At 40.5% G+C, this 20,686-nt stretch overlaps 1 protein-coding gene across 2 annotated transcripts in view; it reads left to right on the top strand.

Annotated features, from left to right (window-relative positions):
* LOC103140926 (protein sidekick-2-like) overlaps positions 1-16,488 on the top strand; it is a 101,419-nt gene extending 84,931 nt beyond the window's left edge. Inside the window, exons 27-47 of one of the 2 annotated variants that reach the window (XM_016673546.1) lie at positions 623-860; positions 948-1,063; positions 1,161-1,350; positions 1,986-2,084; positions 2,403-2,597; positions 2,718-2,919; positions 3,726-3,829; positions 4,027-4,097; positions 4,253-4,388; positions 4,510-4,566; positions 5,032-5,133; positions 5,246-5,361; positions 5,448-5,634; positions 7,792-7,929; positions 8,542-8,703; positions 8,815-8,940; positions 9,015-9,179; positions 9,545-9,685; positions 10,480-10,624; positions 13,930-14,059; positions 15,323-16,488. In XM_016673546.1, coding sequence (XP_016529032.1) covers positions 623-860; positions 948-1,063; positions 1,161-1,350; positions 1,986-2,084; positions 2,403-2,597; positions 2,718-2,919; positions 3,726-3,829; positions 4,027-4,097; positions 4,253-4,388; positions 4,510-4,566; positions 5,032-5,133; positions 5,246-5,361; positions 5,448-5,634; positions 7,792-7,929; positions 8,542-8,703; positions 8,815-8,940; positions 9,015-9,179; positions 9,545-9,685; positions 10,480-10,624; positions 13,930-14,059; positions 15,323-15,739 — 3,237 coding nt within the window. In that variant the 3' untranslated portion in view covers positions 15,740-16,488. Of the gene's footprint in view, positions 1-622; positions 861-947; positions 1,064-1,160; positions 1,351-1,985; positions 2,085-2,402; positions 2,598-2,717; positions 2,920-3,725; positions 3,830-4,026; positions 4,098-4,252; positions 4,389-4,509; positions 4,567-5,031; positions 5,134-5,245; positions 5,362-5,447; positions 5,635-7,791; positions 7,930-8,520; positions 8,704-8,814; positions 8,941-9,014; positions 9,180-9,544; positions 9,686-10,478; positions 10,625-13,929; positions 14,060-15,322 lie in introns of both variants that reach the window. The other variant, XM_016673545.1, reaches the window with a different exon arrangement.
* The last annotated feature ends 4,198 nt before the right edge of the window (positions 16,489-20,686 follow it).

Here is a 20,686-nt window from a genome sequence, read left to right as displayed (position 1 = left end):
GTTCAATAGCACAACTGTGCACACAAGAAGATCTTCTTGAACCACATTTTGTTCTAAATTAGCATTTAGTCTTTTTTTGGTAGGAGTCTAACACACATCCTGATTTGATAGAATCTTCCCACTCAACCCTTCAAAACTTCTCCAAATTTATACATTCCAGCTTTATCAGATTTACTATAAATGATGACAGGTGGTAACATAAGATAAAAATGAAATAAAAATACGTTTTTTGTTGTTTTTTTTACCCTTGTGATTTTTTTTTTACTAGAAATTTACAGGATATGTGTAAGATCATATGTGAAGAAAGTGTAATTTTCACATTGAAAAAATTGCATTTTACCAGGCATGTGTGTACACTTTAGAGAATCACTATCCTTATATAAATGTCCTGCAGTTCTGTTTTAACTGGGTTAAGCACAAAGCATCACTTTATAAACTGCTAACTGCCTCTCACAGTTTTTGTTGATGCCTTTCGTGCGTTGTTAAATTGCTGTTAAGTGCAGCCTCTCATGTGTTATTACTTCATTATGGACCCCGACAAGGAAGAAGTAATTCATATCGGTTTTAAACCATGAGTGGGAAGGTAAAAAAACAAAACAAAAACAAAAAACAATCCTCTCAGCCTCTTCCAGAGTGGGAATACAATGGCAATCCAGATTTTGTCGGCTACCGCATCCAGTACTTCAAAGCAGGATCAAAAGGGGGCGTTCTGTCTCACGTCATCATGGACCGGCTGGAGAGAGAGTTCACCATAGAGGACTTAGAAGAGTGGACGGAGTACGAGGTCAGAGTTCAGGCTGTCAACGGCATCGGGTCAGGACCTTGGAGCCAAGCAGTCCATGGCAGGACCAGGGAGTCTGGTGAGGAGGATTAAGAGTGAATGTAGAGAACTCAGACCCTGTAATTATTATTGAACGGCAGTAAAACAATGCAGTCTTCTACTGCAGTGCCGTCCAGTGGCCCCACAAATGTGTCGGCATTTGCCACCACCTCCAGCAGCATCCTCGTGCGCTGGGGAGAAGTCCAAGAGGCAGACCGCAACGGACTCATCCTGGGCTACAAGGTCATTTTAATTTGACATTCGTCTATTTCAAACTACTTTTCTTTTCTTTTTTTCTTTTTTAGAAGTCACATTATTGTAAATCTTCTGCGTCGTTCAGGTTGTGTATAAGGAGAAAGACTCGGACACAGCACCCCACTTCTGGACAGTAGAGGGCAACAACAGTCATAGTGTCCAGCTGACTGGTCTGGGGAAGTATGTTCTGTATGAGATCCAAGTCCTGGCCTTCACGCGAATCGGAGACGGAAGGAGCAGCTCGCCTCCTATTCTAGAGAGGACACTGGATGATGGTAAACACCACTTTTACAAATCGGACATTAGATGATCAAAATGTTTATTTCATTCCAAACCAATAGTTTGGAATAAAATATTTGGAAACTGCTGGTTTGGAATAGCTTATTTAATAATATTTGCTACAGTCCATTCTATAGAGACAAGTGGGTGTGGTCTGTTATGCCTTGAATATGAAAAAGTCAAATGTGCAGCACTGTTAAAATATCTATGCGTCATACTTTTGCTGCATTCTAACTATATTCTCTTATTTTTAATGTATTTTTTTGTCTCAGAGTATTTATTTATTTTATTTTTTATTGTTTCTACCTTGTTTTCATATAGATTAAAACTTTTGACTTGTTATATTCTACACAACTTTGATACTGGTTATTATGAGTTTATATAAAATAAAAAAAATTCCTAAGCTTACACGACACTAAAAATAAATAAATAAATACGTGAATAAATAAAGCATAGTTGTGTGCCAACATTTATTTTGAAAATGTTGCGGCTTTCCCTGCAAGCTTAAAGTTTTAGCGTATTGTGTCTAAGTAAAAACATGTTCTTGCTGTCTTTGCTAGGTTATTTTGTTTCATAATGGAGAAATCTCCAAGGACTATTAATAATTTATATTTTATCGTATGTGTGATAGTACCAGGGCCTCCGGTTGGCATTCTGTTCCCTGAAGTCAGAACAACCTCAGTCAGACTCATCTGGCAGCCCCCTGCACAGCCCAACGGCATCATCCTCGGTAAGATTACGCGGTCGGGCGAGGCAGTGGAGAGTTATTTGTGTTGCATTTTTAAATAGCGTTTGGGTTCAAAAGGCTGCAGGAGTCCTGAAAGTCAAAAACGACGTGAAATCATTTATGGAGGACCAAAACATAAAACAAGAAAAATATTTGCTAAAGTAACATTTTCACGACCAAAATTAGATTTTTTTTTTTTTTTTTCATTTTTCGCAAAATGTTAAAGATTTTTTTTTCCAGTAAATGCCCCTTTATGTTTTAATTTTAAACTATATTACCACATTTCTACACTCTGATTTCACTCCCATTCACATATTTCAGCTTATCAGATCACCTATAGAAGAAACTCTTCGAACACCAACGCTGCCACTGTGGATGTGCTGAGCCCCAGCGCGCGACAGTACACAGCAACCGCACTGAAACCCGAAATGGTTTACATATTCCGTCTCACCGCTCAGACGCGCAAAGGTTGGGGTGAGGCCGCAGAGGCTCTGGTGGTCACCACGGAGAAAAGAGGTGAGTGTCAGATACTGCAGCTCAAATGTGTTTTTAAAGTGTATTTACATCTCGATATTTAGATTAAGCGGGATTGCGTGGGTGCGTGTGTGTGTGTGTGCATGTGCGTGTGCCCCTCAGCTCGGCCTCAACCCACCAGTCGTCCCGTCGTTCCTCAAGAAGATGTCCAGGCTCGCAGAGTTCTGTTGTCATGGGAACCAGGCAGCGACGGCCTATCTCCCGTTCGTTACTATACAGTGCAGTATAGAGAGCTGCCGGACAGCAACTGGACAGTTCACTCGGCATCAGTCAGCCATGAAACAAACTCCTACATAGTGGACAGGTAAATATCATAATAATGAAAGTAATATATGTGTTGCATGGTATATATAAGAATAGGCCTCAGTGTGTCTTGGCTTTTGTTCATGAATTATTATATCAATATAACATGGCATGGAGGCGATCAGCCTGTGGTTCTAAGGCGTTAAGGAAGTCCAGGTTGCTTTGATGGTCTCCAACTGGTCTTCATTGTTGGGTCTGGTGTCTCTCATCTGTCCCTTGACAGAGGTCCACAGACTTTCTATGGCATTCAGATCTGGCCTGTTTGCTGACCAGTCAAGTCGAACTGACTGACCATTCAGTTGACTGAATCAGCTTTTGCAATAGTGATTGTTGACACACCTTTTCAATCTCTGTCAAACTCTCGAATGTGGAATACATCACAGTCCCCTGAAGGCTGCAGATATTCGGTTGCTTGCTTTCTCTGACATGTTTTTCCTACCACTTAACTTTCCATCAACGGTGTGCAATGGCGATCCAATTTTAGCAATGACCTTTTGTCGCTTACCCTCTTTGTGGAGCGGGTCATTTACTGTCTGTTGGACAAATGTCAAGTCAACAGCCGTAACATAGCCGTGACATACACTGTCTCGATTGATTTTTTTTTTTTTTCATTGACTTTAGTTGATGCTCAAAGAATTAAATTTTGAGGTGTGATTAACTGTAACCTAAATTAAACATATGTATATATATGTGAAATAAATCTGTATTTGAGTTTTCACCTTTTAAATTGAATTTCTTAAATGGTCAGATTTACTTAAACGCCTGTGTAACGTCCGCCTATAAATGACTTTTTCCTCTTGTTTACAGGTTAAAGCCTTTCACCTCCTACCAGTTTCGAGTCAAAGCCACAAACGACATTGGAGACAGCGAATACAGCGAGGAGAGCGAGGCCATTACTACACTACAGGACAGTAAGTAACCTTCATCGGTGGACCGAACAAGCTGTTACTTTCAGGACCCTTTTGTTGTACTAAAATACTCTTCATGTGAATCAGTGGGCTCTGAATTCTTACAGCGTATAGTTTGTCAACACTATGTTGTTTTTTTTTACAAAAGCTGTCCTATACAACATGTCAGCACTGCTAACATATCTTTTAATCCTGTGAAGCTCCAGACAAAGCCCCGACCATACTGTCTGTTACTCCTCACACCACCACGTCCGTACTGGTTCGTTGGCAGGTATTTGCTGGATGATTTGCCTCGTTTCAAATGTTGATTCAGAATTTTAAGGGCATCCGATATTTTATCCTTGTTATGACACCAACCGGCCCCCCTGGCAATTCTTTCGTAATATTAAGATGTTATGCATTAAGAAGATCTCATTTTCCTTTTAGCCCCCGTCAGAGGATCACTTAAACGGAGTTCTGCTGGGATTCAGAGTCAGGTACAGGGAGTTGCACTACGATCGCCTTCGCAGCTTCTCTGTCCGCACAGTAAACAGTCCGTCTGCAACCTGGGCTGATTTCACATGTAAGCTCTAATAATATTACTGACATGCTTTTTTGCATCTGTCTTATTCAAAAAAAAAATTATAATTATAATAAAATTCTCGTATCTCCCAATATTTCCTATGTTGCGTCCGACCTCCCAGCTCCATACAGCATCAGAAACTTGACAGAATCCTCTTTAACCCAGTATGAACTCGACAGTAAGTCTTACATTGCCCCTTGTGGATTTCCCATCACTCTCCTTTAGCTTAAATACCATTTAGTGAATATTATTCCCACAAAGTCGTGCATTTGTGTTATTTACTGCAATAGTCAGCAGCATCCTCCCACTCAGCTGTAGCCACCGCTTTTTCTTATTTATGTGTGTGTGTGTGTGTGTATGTGTGTGAGACTTTAATCTCTGCAAGCTGCCCTGTCATTATTTCAGCATGGTTTCCTTCTTTTTAATCACTGGCAAGTCTTCCCACATGCTTCCACAACAGTCCCGTCTTTTGATCAGTTTGCATTATATTTCTGAACCGCTCTGCTGTCTGTGTTGGGTGTGATCTTATCTCGCCGTGGCATTTGTGTGAATGGGTGTTTCTCCTGGATTTTTATTTTCAGTTTTTTGCTCTTTCATCTTTAAGCGCTCGATTACAATGCCGCATTGCATTCTTCCCTGTTAGACTTGAACAAACACAAGCGCTACGAGATCCGACTCAGCGTGTATAATGCGGTTGGGGAGGGTCCAAGCAGTGCACCGCAGGAAGTGTTTGTCGGAGAGGCGGGTAGGGTTAATTTCTCAGTTTGCACCCAGTTTTACCTCCAGTTATTATTCCTCAGGTTTTAAACAAACAAAAACAGCTTCTCGTTGAACGTTTTCTCCCTTTTTCCCTCCAGTCCCAACCGCTCCTCCTCAAAACGTGGTGGTCCAGTCTTCAACAGCTACTCAGCTGGACGTTACCTGGGACCCGCCTCCTCTGGATGCTCAGAACGGAGACATACAGGGTTACAAGGTATCAGGATTGTGCGCGCTTTCAATTGTGCCTCCAGTATTTGTCTGACGTCCCGCCAGAAAGCCATGCGATGACTCTGTCCGCAGATCTACTTCTGGGAGTTTCAGCTCCAGAACGAGACGGAGCGCCTGCGAACTCTCTTCCTGCCAGAGCTCGGGGTGAAGCTTAAAAACCTGACAGGCTACACCACCTACATGATCAGCGTGGCAGCCTTCAATGCTGCAGGGGATGGGCCACGCTCCCTGCCCACCAGAGGGCGCACTCAGCAAGCAGGTGCAAATGCGGATAAGATTATTCAATAGACCACCGGCATTTATTTTGGTGCCAAACCTTTCTTCTTTTTTTTTTCAGTATCCTGCTCCACTTTGCAGCCTCATACGTTTCCAACCCAATGCTAACTTTGCAAATGTTTTTGCACTCAGTGATACCCCCACCCCCTCTCCAGATCTAGACACTGTGTAGGGTTCTCATGTGGGTTATATGATGTAGTCCCAGAAGAAGCCTATAAAGAGAATAATAGATGACTTTAAAGTCAATTCATAGGGGTTTTTGAGTTACTGGAACACTGCAAACTCAGCCACTGCTTGAATTCAGCAGGAAGCTTTATGCTATTATTTTTTTAAGCAGTTTAGTGTCGTCTCTTGAGGAATAGCATGAGAGATCAGAGGCTTTTTGCCTATTATTTCAGGACACTCCACAGTGAGGAACAGTAGAACAACATGAAAAAAGGACTATCAAGAATGATGGGTGCTGATTAGATTCTGGCCACAATTTTACGTCTTTGCTTAGAAGCAAGTTAGATTCCCTCCTGTGGGATTTCAGCAAAAAAAAAAAAAGAATGTTTACAGTCAAGATGATTCTGGTCTTTTGTGCCCTTTGAAACTTATGACATTGATAAAGGTTAGAAAGTGCTGAGAACTTTAAAACACTGTCTGGAATTTTGGCTCTTTTCACCACTGAGCACTGGGAACACAGCCAATACAAGCTTTTGTGATCTTTCATTCCTTCTGCTGAATTGCGGCTAAATCCTGACACTCAGCTGAATCGGGGTTGGCTCAGCAGGCAGAATTCTCACAGCTCTTCTTCAAGGTCGGAGGCTGATTTTCTAAGCCGCAGTCGACTTTTTCCAGTCACAGGCTCCTTTATCCAAATGATAAATCAATATGCTTAATCTAGTAGAATACCTTTAGAGAAACAACGGCTGAATATTTTCTGCTGTTCTTGTGTCTCTTTGTTTCGTCTCGTGGTGTTTTCAGTCTGCCCTTCGGTGCAATTCAACGTCTTTTCATTATAAAATAAAGTCGTGTCGCTGTTTGAAATGCTTAAAGCAAATGGAGAGACGTGTTTACTGCCCCCTTTTAAAGTAATAAGTCCTAAATGATAAATTACATGGAAAATAATAAAAATTTGTTTTTGCGATGCCATCAATTACATGTTATGAAAATAAATATGTACTTTGAAATGGCTTACATTTTTTCAGAGAACAGTGCAATAATTTTGCAACACTTGTAAAGGTATTCTTTTTCAGGTTAAGTCTCATTACATCCACAAACCCAAATCTGATGGAATATGGTGGTTTTCAACAAAAAAAAGTCTCAGTAGGACTCTGTAGAACTTGACTGCATGCTGAGGATACAAATCAGCCATTTTTTTCAAACGTGTTGGATGAGGGAAACATCTGACAACTGTAGGACAGCAGGGCTCCAGAAACAATAGTTTGAGATGTCTGATCTAAACAATTTCATTGTAGCTCCAGTTGTGTGTTTGAAGTCGTTGTCCTTGTCAAAGGTGTTTTTTGAAAACACGCTTTTTTCCCCCAAGTATTACCCTGAATCTTGCTTCATTTATTTTCCAATCAGCAAAGCATCCCCACAGCATGATGTGTCCATTGTTTTGTTTTTGTTTTTATTTTTTTCATTTTTGGTACAAACTGAATGTTAGATATTTTAAGCATAGGTTATTGCCTTATAATAACCTAACTTTGGTTTAAACTGTATCCATAGCCTGTCAGATGCCTGTTTCCTTTCTATTTTCCTCTTACAAACCTTTTCATTCCTTCCCAGAACGGTTGTATTTATGCACAGCTTAAATTATACACAGGTGGACTATTTACTGATTAAGTTACGTTTTAATGGAATTGGTCTTTCTGGGTTTTATTTTAAGGCCTTGGAGGAAAGGGACTCAATACGACTTACCTCACACTTTTCAAATTGGGAAAGAAAAACAGCAACCATCTCTTCTTTTCCTCCCACTGTGCACTATTTTGTGTCCGTTTATGACTTCAAATTGAAATTCAAGTAAATTAGGTTAGAGTTTATGGGAGCGACATGACGAAATGTGGAAAAGTGGAATTGACTGGAATCCTTTTGCGAGGCACTGAAGTCTAATGAGGGATCTGACTGTAATTACATTTTATCCTTCTGTCAAAAGCACCCACTGCTCCCAGCTACATCCACTTCAGCGAGCTGACCACAACTTCGTTGAACGTGTCCTGGGGGGAGCCGAAGCAGGCCAACGGCATCATCGAAGGCTACCGTCTGGTTTATGAGCCCTGCACTCCAGTCGACGGTGAGGAAAATCCGCCTTTAGCCTGACAGCGTTCCTCTTCTCTTGACATTCCTCAGATGACTCTCTCAGGCAGTGATTTACAACCTCTCCTCTCTTAACCATTTTCGTTTTTAAATCATGCTGCTTAAGCTTGTGTTCTAATTTGCTGCAGATGGGTATAGACCCTGCAGTAACGTGTAAGGCAAGGCTGATAAATTACGCTGGAATGCTCTTGTGAGCCTCTCTACAGCTTCCTCTTTTACTGCGAGAAACATGGTTAATAGCTGGCTAAGTGTTGTTTCCTTGACCAGATTGTCAAATAATTGAGAGCAGACTAGGAAAGCCGAACTAAAGCCGCTGTCGTCCCTTGGGTAGCGAGCACAAAGTGAAGCAAGCAAAGCAATAAACACATAAATATCTCTTGGTCTGTTCCTCTCTTGACAACTAAAGAGCTCCTGGAAATAAAACATTTTTTTCTGCTTTCCATGCAAATATTCCTGTCCCCGGTTGCCTTTTTGGTCTTGTGTGTAACTATTTCTGATCTTTGCTCAAAGCTTGGTTTTCTGTGATTTGTTGAAAGCAGTATCTAGAGTCTTAGTGTTTCCTGTACAGACTCCTCTCCTCGCACTCCAGGTGTCAGTAAGATAGTGACGGTGGATGTAAAGGGCAGCTCTCCTCTATGGATGAAGATCAAAGACCTGGCAGACGGCGTCACTTACAACTTCCGCATTCGGGCTAAAACGCTCACGTACGGCCCTGAAGTGGAGGCCAACATCACTACCGGGCCTGGCGAAGGTACTGTCCGATAAGGCTGCTATGTATCGCTGGTTTCTCTCTCTCATGTCAAGCAATAAAGCCTTTGAAGAACATCTGTGACATGATGTCCGGCTATTTTTACCTCCTAAGGAGCCCCCGGTCCTCCCGGAGAGCCATTTATTTCACGATATGGCTCCGCCCTCACTCTGCATTGGACAAGTGGAGATCAAGGCCGTGCGCCCATTACGCGATACGTGATTGAGGCCAGACCTTCTGGTGAGCGACCACACCTTACTGAGTCTGTGCGATGCACCACTGGTTTCTGTAAACATTTCTTTTTGCCCAAACAGATGAAGGATTGTGGGATATTCTTATTAAAGACATTCCCAAAGAAGTGACATCGTACACGCTCAATCTGGAAATGCTTCGAGAAGGGGTCACCTATGACTTTCGAGTAATTGCGGTCAACGATTATGGCTATGGCTCCCCCAGTGCCCCGTCCCCTTCCATATCAGGTAAATTCTGCTTAAAAGTGCACTTGTCAGTCAATGGTTTTTGGCCAACATTCCAATATTTTAGTGGTACCTAGATAATTTCCTAATCTGAGCGAATTTGGGGTGTTTATTAGTTGTATTGCATAATCATCAAAACTAATAGAAAATTATATTTGAACCACATCATCTTGTTTTTTGTTAACACAATATGATTTTTAGTTGTTAATATGATTTACTGGAAGAAATCCATTTGTCAGTGATACTGTTTTTTTTTTGTTTTTTTGTTTTTTTTATAACTAAACCTGTACATTTTATTGATTCTACTTGAATGTTTATGCTTCTCAATGGTTGTTTTTTTTGTTTTGTTGTTGTTTTTGTTTTTTCAGCCCAGAAAGTGTCTCCTTTCTACGAGGAGTGGTGGTTCTTGGTCGTTATTGCTCTGGTCGGCCTCATCTTCATCCTCCTCCTTGTTTTCATCCTCATTATCCGAGGCCAGAGTAAAAAATACACCAAGAAAACGGACTCAGGTAGGAAATGCGGCTGACCACCACGCATTTATTGTGCTCATGCAACTTAAGCCGCAGGGCGGAATTGGTCTTCATCTTGGACAAGTCTACAGAGAAATGGAAGCTTAATGATTCACCGGCTGAAGTCTATTTTATAGAACAAGAGTGCGGAGGCACACACAATTAAACCCATTATGTTGATTTTCCTACATTGTCTGGCTGACAGCAGAAACATGAGAGTAAAGGTTATCGGTAAGGGAACTGAAGTAGACAAATATTATTGTCCGACTTGAACTGCAGCGAAGATCAATAACACGACAAATGGCTTGGCAGCGGCTTAATGCCGGGGCCATTAATTAGATGGAGAGTAATTGTAAAACTACAGCACCAGTGGCTCCTATGCCATCGCATCAAGAGGGAAATTTGCAAGATTGTCAATTACCCTAATTGACACAACTGTTCCAAGAAACCCAGTTTGTTTTCTGCATTGGTAATTACGTATGGTGCGTAGGTAATTATGCCATAATAATAAGGCTTATGTCTTTAAATAATCTAGTCGTCCAACAAGTTTAGTTAGTAGTGCATAAGGAAAGAATCATTAGAATTTTTGTTTTACTGTGGATGATCTGTTTAACTAAAGTTAATTATTATCTAATAATGTTTTGTTTTTTTTAGCTTTTTTTTTTTGCATATGTTACAAAAGAATAGAAGTGATTCATAAAATTGCTTGTTTTGAAAATATATGAGCGACATATTTCCTGTGCAGAGTTCATCCCAACGCAAACAAAGTGTCATCTTCGTAAAAACATTTCTAGGCAACCACTCGAACTGCACCTCGCTTCCTCTGACCCATGGAGAGATGGTACGTCTGGATGAAGGACGCTTCCCTGCCCTGGAGCTCAACAACAGACGCCTTTCTGGGAAAAACTCATTCTGCCGCAAAAACGGCATCTACACCCGGTAAGCTGTTTTTTTCTCTGTTGAAATAACTTAAATCCTATTTATAAGAGCACTTTTCAACTCTGTAAGAGTTTGTATCTTCCACTAAGTGCTCATTTGTATGTCTACAGTGGAGAAACAGGTTAAAAAGATTGATAGAAAGAACACAGCCAAAAGACTGCCAAGAACTTTGCTGAAAGTTAATAAATTATGCCACGTATAGAATGCAAAACAGGGGCATTCGTTCTTAACACGATGGTCACCCAAAAAGAAAGTAGTGAGGAAAGGCTCCAGTGTGCATCAGCTGGGAGACTGGAAGGCTAGCAAGTCATTTAAAAGCATTCATTTGGACTACTGTAAAACATGTGGAGGACTTTATAACAGCGGTCAGTTTGTACTGATAGAGGAGAGATAAGTTAAAAACATGGTTAACAAAACACATTTTTTCACAGTAGCCACAGTCAACTCAGTGTTCTGGATGCAGACTCTAGCATAGTGACCTGTCATCACAGTAGCGTGGATTGTGTCATGCATGTGTGTCTTGGGTTACCACGTCCTTTAAAGCCACGTTTCAAATTTTTCTAATCATCCTGACGCAAAAAGTGTTTCCGTCAGTGAATGTTTTGTGTGAATGAGCATAATTCTGTCCTGTTAGTAAAATTACTTTCAACTAAGGTGTTTTCATAAGGTAAGAATGTGCACCCATATCCTTTTTATGTGCTATCCAAAAACATTCAACATTATCCCACTGACTTGCAGTTTTCTTGTAAGTCAAGAAAACCGTTTCCTGCTTACAGCAGATGCACATTCCAAGCGACATGTCATCACCCTTACATGGTAAATGGTGATTCTGTTTTAAACAGATGTGGAAGTATCTCTTGTTTCAGTAAATTCAGTTTTTAAAACTATGTCACGGTTTCTAAATGTAATACTTTGGCTCTGAAACATAACACATGTCGTGTTGTACCATTCAATTGACAACTTTTATGCCGTTATTTTTTTTATTCCAAAATTTGCACTTCTCAAACTTAAACCATTTTTTCCCCCCTTTTTCCTTATGCATAGTCAGTTTCACTCGGAATACTGATAAGAATTTATATTGTACCTCTGTGTGCTGTCAGTCTTCAGATATTGAGCCACCCATCTGAGCCTCCTTCCTCTCTGCTCATTTATATTCAGTGTTTTGGGAAGCAGCAAACTGTACAGGGGAACAGCACAATGCCAGCCGATTAGCATTCAACAGCATCTGCCTATGCTCTTTGTCTGCCCATCTCTGCTTGAGACAAAGAGTGCTTTTGGGTCAGAGCTGCTTTTTTTTCCCTTGGCCCTTTAGCCTTTGCTGCAGCGCTGTGAGAGTTATCCCAACATAAACTACTGTCAGCAGGACTTTGGTGCTCCGGCAGTTTGGTAATGTTTAGCTAAACATTTGATAAGAGGGGTTTCGCAGATGCTGCAGCAGGAGGAGGTTGAGTAGAGGCATTGGGTCATGGTCAGACGGTTGACCTTTGTTACAGCCTAACAGTCTGCATCTTGTCACCGCAAATGCACAAACCAGATGAAACAGATGTATTTGCACACGTTGGTGTGCACATTATCGTGGAATGTACTGGCCAGTGCATTCAAATGCAGGTTAATATGCCATGTTCTCCTTGATCGTGGAGGCCAGAAAAGGGGATCAAAGGGATCCAGGATGCTCCCACTCATGAGGCTGAGTCTTTTTGATGTCTGAAACTTGTCTGAGTCCGCCCTCACACATCCATCCTCTCCAACCTGAAGGAGATGTATACGTGTTTGTTGTTTCAACAGTTTCAAGGCCGTCGTCACGCTGGGTTGTCCAACCTTGCTTTTAAAAGGAAGCAGTAATGTCGCTTCTGCTTGTGTAACTCAACACATTTCCAGCTTTATCTGAGAAATAGTCAAGGTTGTCTGCTTTTGTGCATTAATATTTCACTTGACATCACAGTTTGTTTGTCTCTTCTAACCCCACTTTCAACATTTTCCATTTAAACACTTGTTTTTGTGCCACTGGTGCTTTAAGCAAGCCAAGAAAACTCTTGTCTCGCAGGGAAGGTTATTATTTACCTGTTCTGAGAACCTTCACACATTCTACTAAGGTTTTATTAGAATGACGTTCTTCAGGCAAACTAACAGTAGTAGAGGTAAAAGAAAAATACTTCTGTATTGCTTGTGTTTAATCAATCAATCAATCAAGCATAATAACTATTCAATTGGATGATTGTTACCATACGACTGTAGACCAGTCTTGTGAAGGCTGTTAAACATACATATTTAAATTTTTGAATACATACATTATAGAACAACATACACTTTTGCTAATGATGATTTTTTTTTGTCTTTATTACCTCTTCAGACATTCTACTTCTTCGATTATTGTAGCTTCTTTTTTTTTTATCATTACTTCGCCTTATTTCGGTTTGTTTTTTACTCTTGCAAATCTGACCCAAAAGCCCATGAGCAAAACATGCAAAGGAACAAATGTCATTTTTCATGACATGTTTGTCTTTAATGCTTGGTTGGCACAATTCCCCATTTTAAACCCACTGACGTAGCTCAGTTAAGTGAAGGTAGTGGCCCATTTTAACTTTCTTATGGTCCAGGTCAGTTTTAGACCTTATGCACAGAAGCAGTCATTACTTCAGAAGAAATGAAAAAAAAAAAACAATTGCATCTGGATGCTTCTCTATCTTCAGTTCATGAAAATAATGACTGGATCCAACAGAAATGAAGGAGTCTTTTCTTACTTTATTTGGTTTTTCATTACTGAGCTTTTCTACAGGAACTCTGCATCTCTGACTCATTTTTTTTTATTTTTTTCAATTATTCAGGTTGAATAACTACAAAATGGCATACGTGATCAAGTGAATAGTCTCTTGTGAAGGATTCTGTTTGGGGGTCTATGAAGGCTTAAATTAGCTGAATAAACCCTGTGCTAACTTAAAACTGATCATCTCCAGCGATTTGAAGGACAGAGTAACGAGGAATAGCCAATTACGCCGTCTGTCTTGAATGTTCTGTTTAGGCCATCCAAGAATATGCATTGTTCTGCTGGTTCTCTGAAATAGTTGATCATTTTTCCCTTTTATAGTTAGTGACACTGTCTTGAGTCTCTCATTATTGTGCACAACCAAAAATTCACATTCAAAGCTGAAAACTGAAAACCAGATTTCCTGTGTGTCGCGGTGAAGAGTGTGAAAAGGACTTTTCTTTTTAAAGTTCTTTGCTCACATTTGTTTCAGAGTCTTATTTTAGCTGTAAAATCACACACTCAGTGTTTCATCTGTGCTCATCTTCCCCAATCTCTTCAGGTCTCCTCCAAGACCCAGTCCTGGAAGCCTGCACTACTCGGATGAGGATGTCAGCACTAAATATAATGACCTGATCCCGGCGGAAAGCAGCAGCTTGACTGAAAAACCCTCTGAGGTTTCTGACTCTCAGGTTGGTGGCAACGCTGGCTTACAGTCTGTAACAGGAAGCGGACGGGAATTAAAAAGTAAAAATTCGGCTCTATCCGTTTCTCAAAGTGACAAATTTCTCCGGGGGAAAGTTGTAACCTTTTCAAAAAAGATTATTTTACCTCACTTTGCTATAGTTAAAAAGCAGACAGTTTTATGACCGTGGGCCAGTGTTTCCTGCAATAAATTAAAGCAATTTTGCCTGACAATCCGCCTCAAGTGGATCATCTGGAAATTAAGTATTCCCTATTAGCATATCCGAGTCACTGCTGACATCTCTGAATCTTTTATTACTGACTTTTCAAGGAAGAAAACGGTGCTCAGCTACTGCACGTGCCCCCTGTGTGCTAAAATGTCTTCAAAACTAATTAGTGTTTCTCTAGCAGGTATTCATTTATTAATTTAGCTGGCCCCAGCTCACTACAAGGTGTGCGGAATTGGTAATCAGACGAGGGTTTAATCTGATAAGAGCAACTGAAAGGTGGAAAAGGCAAAAAGAGCTGTTCCGAGCAAGTCGTCCGTACTCCCGCTCATTTATCTGCTACCTGCAGTCACAACATTGTCCGAGCCGAACAAACAGTGTTCTCCCCGGAGACAAAACATGGTGTTATTCTTTTTCCTCTGCATAGCCTCCCACTGTTTACCAGCCACTTGTCCAAACAAATGGTCCTTCGACATCTGCTAGGCTGTAGTATCTCAACGGACTAGCGCACGAGTAAGCGTTTGTCATGCACGCAAAGCTTAACGTTCTCTTCAGGAGTAATTTGCTGTCCTTTTTTTTTTTTTTTTTTTTTTTTTGTTGCCGTTTTTGTTTCTGAGCCAGTACGATAAAGGATCCACACAATCATTCATAACTTATGAGATTAACATTACGAGAAAGCCAGAAAGCAATCCTGTAAACAATATCTTTATCCAATTCCAGGATGCTCTTGTGTACACTTATCACGTCCGTGCTCCACGGAGCTATAGGTGAGCCGACTTGATGGATTCCTAATAGAAATGATGGTCTGCTCCTGTTGGATGTTCCATGCCTTAATAGATTTACAGTTGTGAGTAGAGGTTTCCTGCTGTGCTGTGATTCAGCATTGTGTCTGTCAGCGAACAGCTCAGTAGTAGAAATAGAATTAGCCTCGATTACGAGTGGATGAAAATGTAGCTGTCAGGACTGTTTTTTTTTTGTGTGTGTGTGTGCGTGTGTGTGTGTGTCTCTCTCTCTTCTGGCGTTTTGACTGTTGCGTTCTTGCAGGGAAGCGACAGCGAGTACGAGATGGATCAGAGCCGACAGAAGACCCACTCCTTCGTCAACCACTACATCAGCGACCCCACCTACTACAACTCCTGGCGGCGGCAGCAGAAAGGCGTCTCTCGTCCTCCTGCGTACGGCTACGCCCAGCCCGAGCCCCTCGTGGAACAGGAGTCCCGCCCGCACCCGCCGCCCGTGCCCCCTCTGCCTCCACTCCTTCCCCAGAGCGCCCCGTCCCCGCAGCCCCAGTGCCAGGGCCCGGGCCAGGGAAATCTGTTCAGGCCCAAGGGAAGCCGGACTCCCACCCCCTCGCTGCTCTCCTCCGACCCCCCCAGCCAGCACAGCACCCTCTACCGGCCCCCCAGCAGCCTGGGCTGTGCCGCTCAGGCACCTACCGCGGGCTTCTCCTCCTTTGTTTGACACACAACTCTCCTCCTAGCAACCACCCAGAGGACAAGTCTTTGATTTTCTTTGTTGGTTTATTTATATTTTGCTTTTTCTTTTTTTTTCCCTTTTTTGTATATTTTGTTCTGTCTGAATGACAGAGTTTTTTGCTCAATATTAAGCATTGCAGGCATTTTAAATAGTGCTTTTCTCCTCTGTGAAGAGTGTGTAAGTATGACTGTGTTTAGCGCGTTTGTTTGGTTAATCTATGTATTCTGTATTTTCTGAAAAGACAATCATTCGAGAGGTTTTCTGCAACCATTAGGGTACATTTGATGGATCAACAATGTGAACAAGGAAAAACAGAACAGAGAGTTCTGAAGAAAAAGAATCCTTGTTATAAAACTATTGTATATTTGTTTTTCATGAGAGCTTTATGAAGAAGAGAAAAAAAAACACCATAGATCCATATAGAGTATGGACCACATGGCTTATTGAAAATGGACAAACTAGCTTGGAAGGAGAAAGTACCGTCTGACTGAGGACAAAAACACAGTGAGGAATGGACTCTGATCTGGAGCGAGAGGGTCATTGTCGCCCTCGGTTGCCTTCTTTGGGTTTCTCACTCCGTCTAGTCACTGCTGGAGCTCCAGTTTATTGTTTACTGTATGTACTTGTCTCATATTGTTTACCAGATATTTATATCAATCAGCTTCAAGCTCAGACGTTCCGAACATCACTAGTGACAAATGCTATGAATCACATTAAAACGTTGTGGCACCTTTTGTGTGGTTGTCTGAGGATGCTGATTGTGGACCGGGGCTCACTCCATCAACATGTCTACATGTGTCTTATAATACCGAGGGACCAAACCAAAGGATATTTTTGATCCACACGGATTATTTCCTCTTACAGCAGTCAAAGTCATAAAGAGAAACTCCCTTTCTTCAAGTTAAAACCATGAAAATGTCAAACTATATATATATATATATATATATATATATATATATATATATATATATATATATATATATATATATATATATATATATTTCTAAATAGCTCAGAATTTACCACATTGAAAGGATAGTTTGCTAACAGCAAGCAATCAGACTCGCCAAAGATTTTCAATTAGGCTTAGACCTGTGTTTTCCCTGAACCATTCCAGGTGAACATGCCTTGATTTAAACACTTCTACTTTAGCTCTGACTAAATGTTTCAAATTGTTGTTCTGCTGTAAGATTAACCTCTAAACTACCCTCATGTGTCCAGAAGACCTGAACAAGCTTTCTTCCAACATAATACTTTTTTCTGACAGGATACACAAATTTATACAGTCTAACTCCGAAGTTTGCATACACAGGATAAAAAGAGACATGCACTGTTTTTCCTGAAAGTCAATCAGATAAAACATTTCTTGTTTTGGGTCGGTGAGAATTTGCTAAACGTCACACTAACGAAACCAAGCTTATGTCAGAGAGATTTATTCAATAATGTCTTCAAAATCCAAAACTTGCGGTTTTCTAAGTTGTTCCTGTTGCTACTAGGAAAATGTTAATGTGGTGTAATGTTGTTTCTTTGCATCACTTTTGCACAAGCCAGGTCTCCACAACAGCTCCACGGGACATTTCTGTGCTGGAATAGAACCCAACTGAATAAAACATGTTTGCAGTCTGGAAAAATAGCCCAAAAATATTCACTCTGAACATAAATGCATCTCAGCAACGAAGGAAACAGAAGGATAGCCGCTCAAAACATATTCTTTTTTTAGTTTTTGTTCATGAATCATCGGAACATTATAGAACGTGATGGAATATTAATGAAGAATAATAAATTTGTTGGCAAATTAGTCAGGGGATTTACACTGTTGACATATGAGAGGATTAGTGGAGCTTCATAGCCGCTGTGTAAACAATGGTTTTAAAGAAAATAGAAACCATATCAGACTTTCCAGACAGGCATTTTACAGGGTCAGCCGTCAGCAGACCCTTTTTGCATGGCCGGGGAATATAAAGCGATTACTGACACTTGATCCCACAGTGCGGGAGTGACCTGATTCTCTCAGCAACAGCGGAGAAATGATTCAGATGCACGAGGAGCACGAGTTCCAGGGGAAGAGTTGGAAGAGGAGCCAGATCTGGTGCAGGCATGCTGAAAATTGGGACAGGTGTTTGGGTAATCTCCTTATTTCAGGCCAAAAAACACTGATTTTAAACATGACGGGGAGAAATCATGCAGATGGCGTTAGCATGAGTCTATTCTAGAGAAATGTTCATCCTGATCTTTTTTTTCTTCACTTTATCATACAGTGAATTGCAACAAAAGAGAGGTTTCTATATTCGCAGAAGACAGGGCAGTCATTCATAAATAATTGATTAGTTATGGAGAGGAATTTAGTTAAACCAGAAAGTGAAAAACTTGTGATTTTTTTTTTTTTTTTTTTTTTTTTTTTTGAGTAGTCACTCTGAATGTGTGTTTCAGAAAACTTATCAGCTGAAGCTCAGTTTTAAACGCTAAATATTTGTACACGTTAGAATAATGGTACTTTTTTTATTTTATTTAACATTTCCAGAACTGCAGTTTATCTTCTAAGAGAGACAAAAATGTATTGCTCGCTCACATTCTCCCACACAATGAGGGAAGAAGCTTCACATCGGTCTCATTTTTTTTGTTGTTGTTTTTTTACATCTTCGCATCTCCTCATGGGATCTATTTAAGGTGTCCTGATTCTGACTGTCTTTGGTGTTATGAATCAGAGTACATTTGTCGATCAGCTAGACTGGCGACTCTAAAACAGCGACATATTAAGCAAAGAGCAACAGCAGAAATAAAAAAACAACAAAAAAACATGGTTTTTAAAATTGTATTAGTCAGTCGTACAGTGCTGTGAAAACAAATATTTGGGCTCCAACAGCTTTCTTCTGATTTTGCTTTTTTTTTTTTTTTTTTTTTTTGTTACCCCTACGTTGTACAATCAGACATAGATTACTTGAGTAAATTCAAATTGTACTTCACAAATGCTGATTCTACTTATCAATAGAAAAGCCACCCAAACCTACATTTGCTGATGTGAATAACTGTCTTGTTAAATATGTTGCCAGCTCTAGGCATCTTGCTCTGGAGGAAGCCAATTACTGAAACTTTCCCCAGTGGCTCTTTGCTATATTTCCCATTTTGACTAAAGTTTGTTCAGCAGTATGGACCTATGATAAATACACACGTCTACACTGCTCTGAGTATTAAGTATTCAATTGCCTTAGGCGTTGAGTGACGGGAGAAATATTTGTTTACCATTTAACAAAAGTAAGAGGTTAATGATTTCTCCGAATTCCAGGTCTAAGAAATATGTAGGAACATCAAAAGACGAATTAAACTCACACTGAGAAAATATTGATAGTGTTCTCTTTCGTAGTATTGAAAGCATTTTTTTTTCTTCTGATGTTTGACTAAAAGGAGCAGTCAAGCTGTTAAAGCTAAAATGCAAGAGTTGAAGAATGTTGTTCTTTTGTAAGGATATAATTGCCAACTTGGATTCCATTTGACTTTTCGTTTTGTTGAAGAAAGTTGTCATTTTGCCTTTTTACATTCACTTGAAAATTCCCTTCTCTTTTCGGTGGTTTGCAGCGGAAGATAAAAGGCTCTGATCTTTATTTTCAAATTTGTTGGAAAAAAAAAAAAAAAGAAATCTCTTTCTCTGAGCACATTTCATTTCCACTCTGAGTGCGTGTCAGCTGGTTAGGAAGAGAGCAGTTGAGCTGATGCGTTCAGGCGTCATTATGTCAAAAGACATCACAGCCTAAATGGAAGGCCACTGCACTCAAATTCTTAACATAAAGAGTCACGTATTCTCCCACCAGTCGGTGGGACAGACTGTTCTGGGAAAAAGCCAAAGGCGAAACCGACTGCAGTTTGAAGAACACCATGAGCTGATAGCTACATGACTGGGAAATATCTGTGTTCAGACTAAAGTGTAGATTCTGTCTAGGTAGAGTGACATTTGCCCTCTGTGAGCCGCTCACACATTCCTTTCTCCTGATTTAAGGGTGCGTATACAGAGCCTGGAATGTATTTCCTGCTAATTTGCATTGTAAACAACGCCACTGGGTGGCCACTGACTGGGGACTGCTTATCAAGCTGAAATACACAAGATCAAATGAATATTTCACTCAGCCAGGAATGCAAGCCCTTCTTGGAGAATTCTCACTTTTTCCCTTCACATGACAAATATAAATGAACGGCTTAGAAAAAGAACGTGTATGTACAATTTCCATGTTTGGATGAAAATAAGTTTATTTATTTTATTTTTTTCAAGGTACTGTAAGCCAGTTGGTGTAAAGAGCCAACCATATATGGGAAATGAGGGCCAGAGGGCCAGCACATGACTAGCACAAGGTGAGATGTCTTGTCCTCACCTCAGGAGTTCAGGAAGGATGTCTGAGTATCTGCCAAAAAATGTAGGTATTGGGATTGATGAATTCAATCACTGGAACTGTGATGATCTGAACAATAACTCTCTGCGGGTGGTCTCTTTCATCCTCTGAGCTCGGGTCCTCTACCAGAGGCCTGGGAGCTTGAGGGTTCTGCGCAGTATCTTGGCTGTGCCTACAACTGAACATTTCTGGACTGAGATGTCTGCCATGTTTTTTGTTTTCCACCTAGAAAATACTAACACTATCAACGAGGTTGAAGTCTTTAAAACATCACCAAAAAATAAAAAATAAAAATACAGTATAAAACATACAAATATAACAAAATTATATGTATTTATTTGTTTGTAATTTGATGTTGGCAGCTTAAGTAAGTATACATTGGTAAGAGGGGGAAAAACAAGTTAAACTTCACTACATACGTGCAGATAATGTTTATGGATAGTTAAAGCAAAATTCCATTCATCAATTTTTTTTCTACAGGAGTTATTTCCCCCCTCCTGTTCCATTAGTGTCGTGTAATTTCACATGACGCAGCCTGCGTCCCTAGCTGATT

This window comes from Poecilia formosa, unplaced genomic scaffold (assembly GCF_000485575.1).
Source record: "Poecilia formosa unplaced genomic scaffold, Poecilia_formosa-5.1.2 Scaffold78, whole genome shotgun sequence".
NCBI classification, from domain to species: domain Eukaryota; kingdom Metazoa; phylum Chordata; class Actinopteri; order Cyprinodontiformes; family Poeciliidae; genus Poecilia; species Poecilia formosa.
This window is presented reverse-complemented; position numbering and strand designations above follow the sequence as displayed.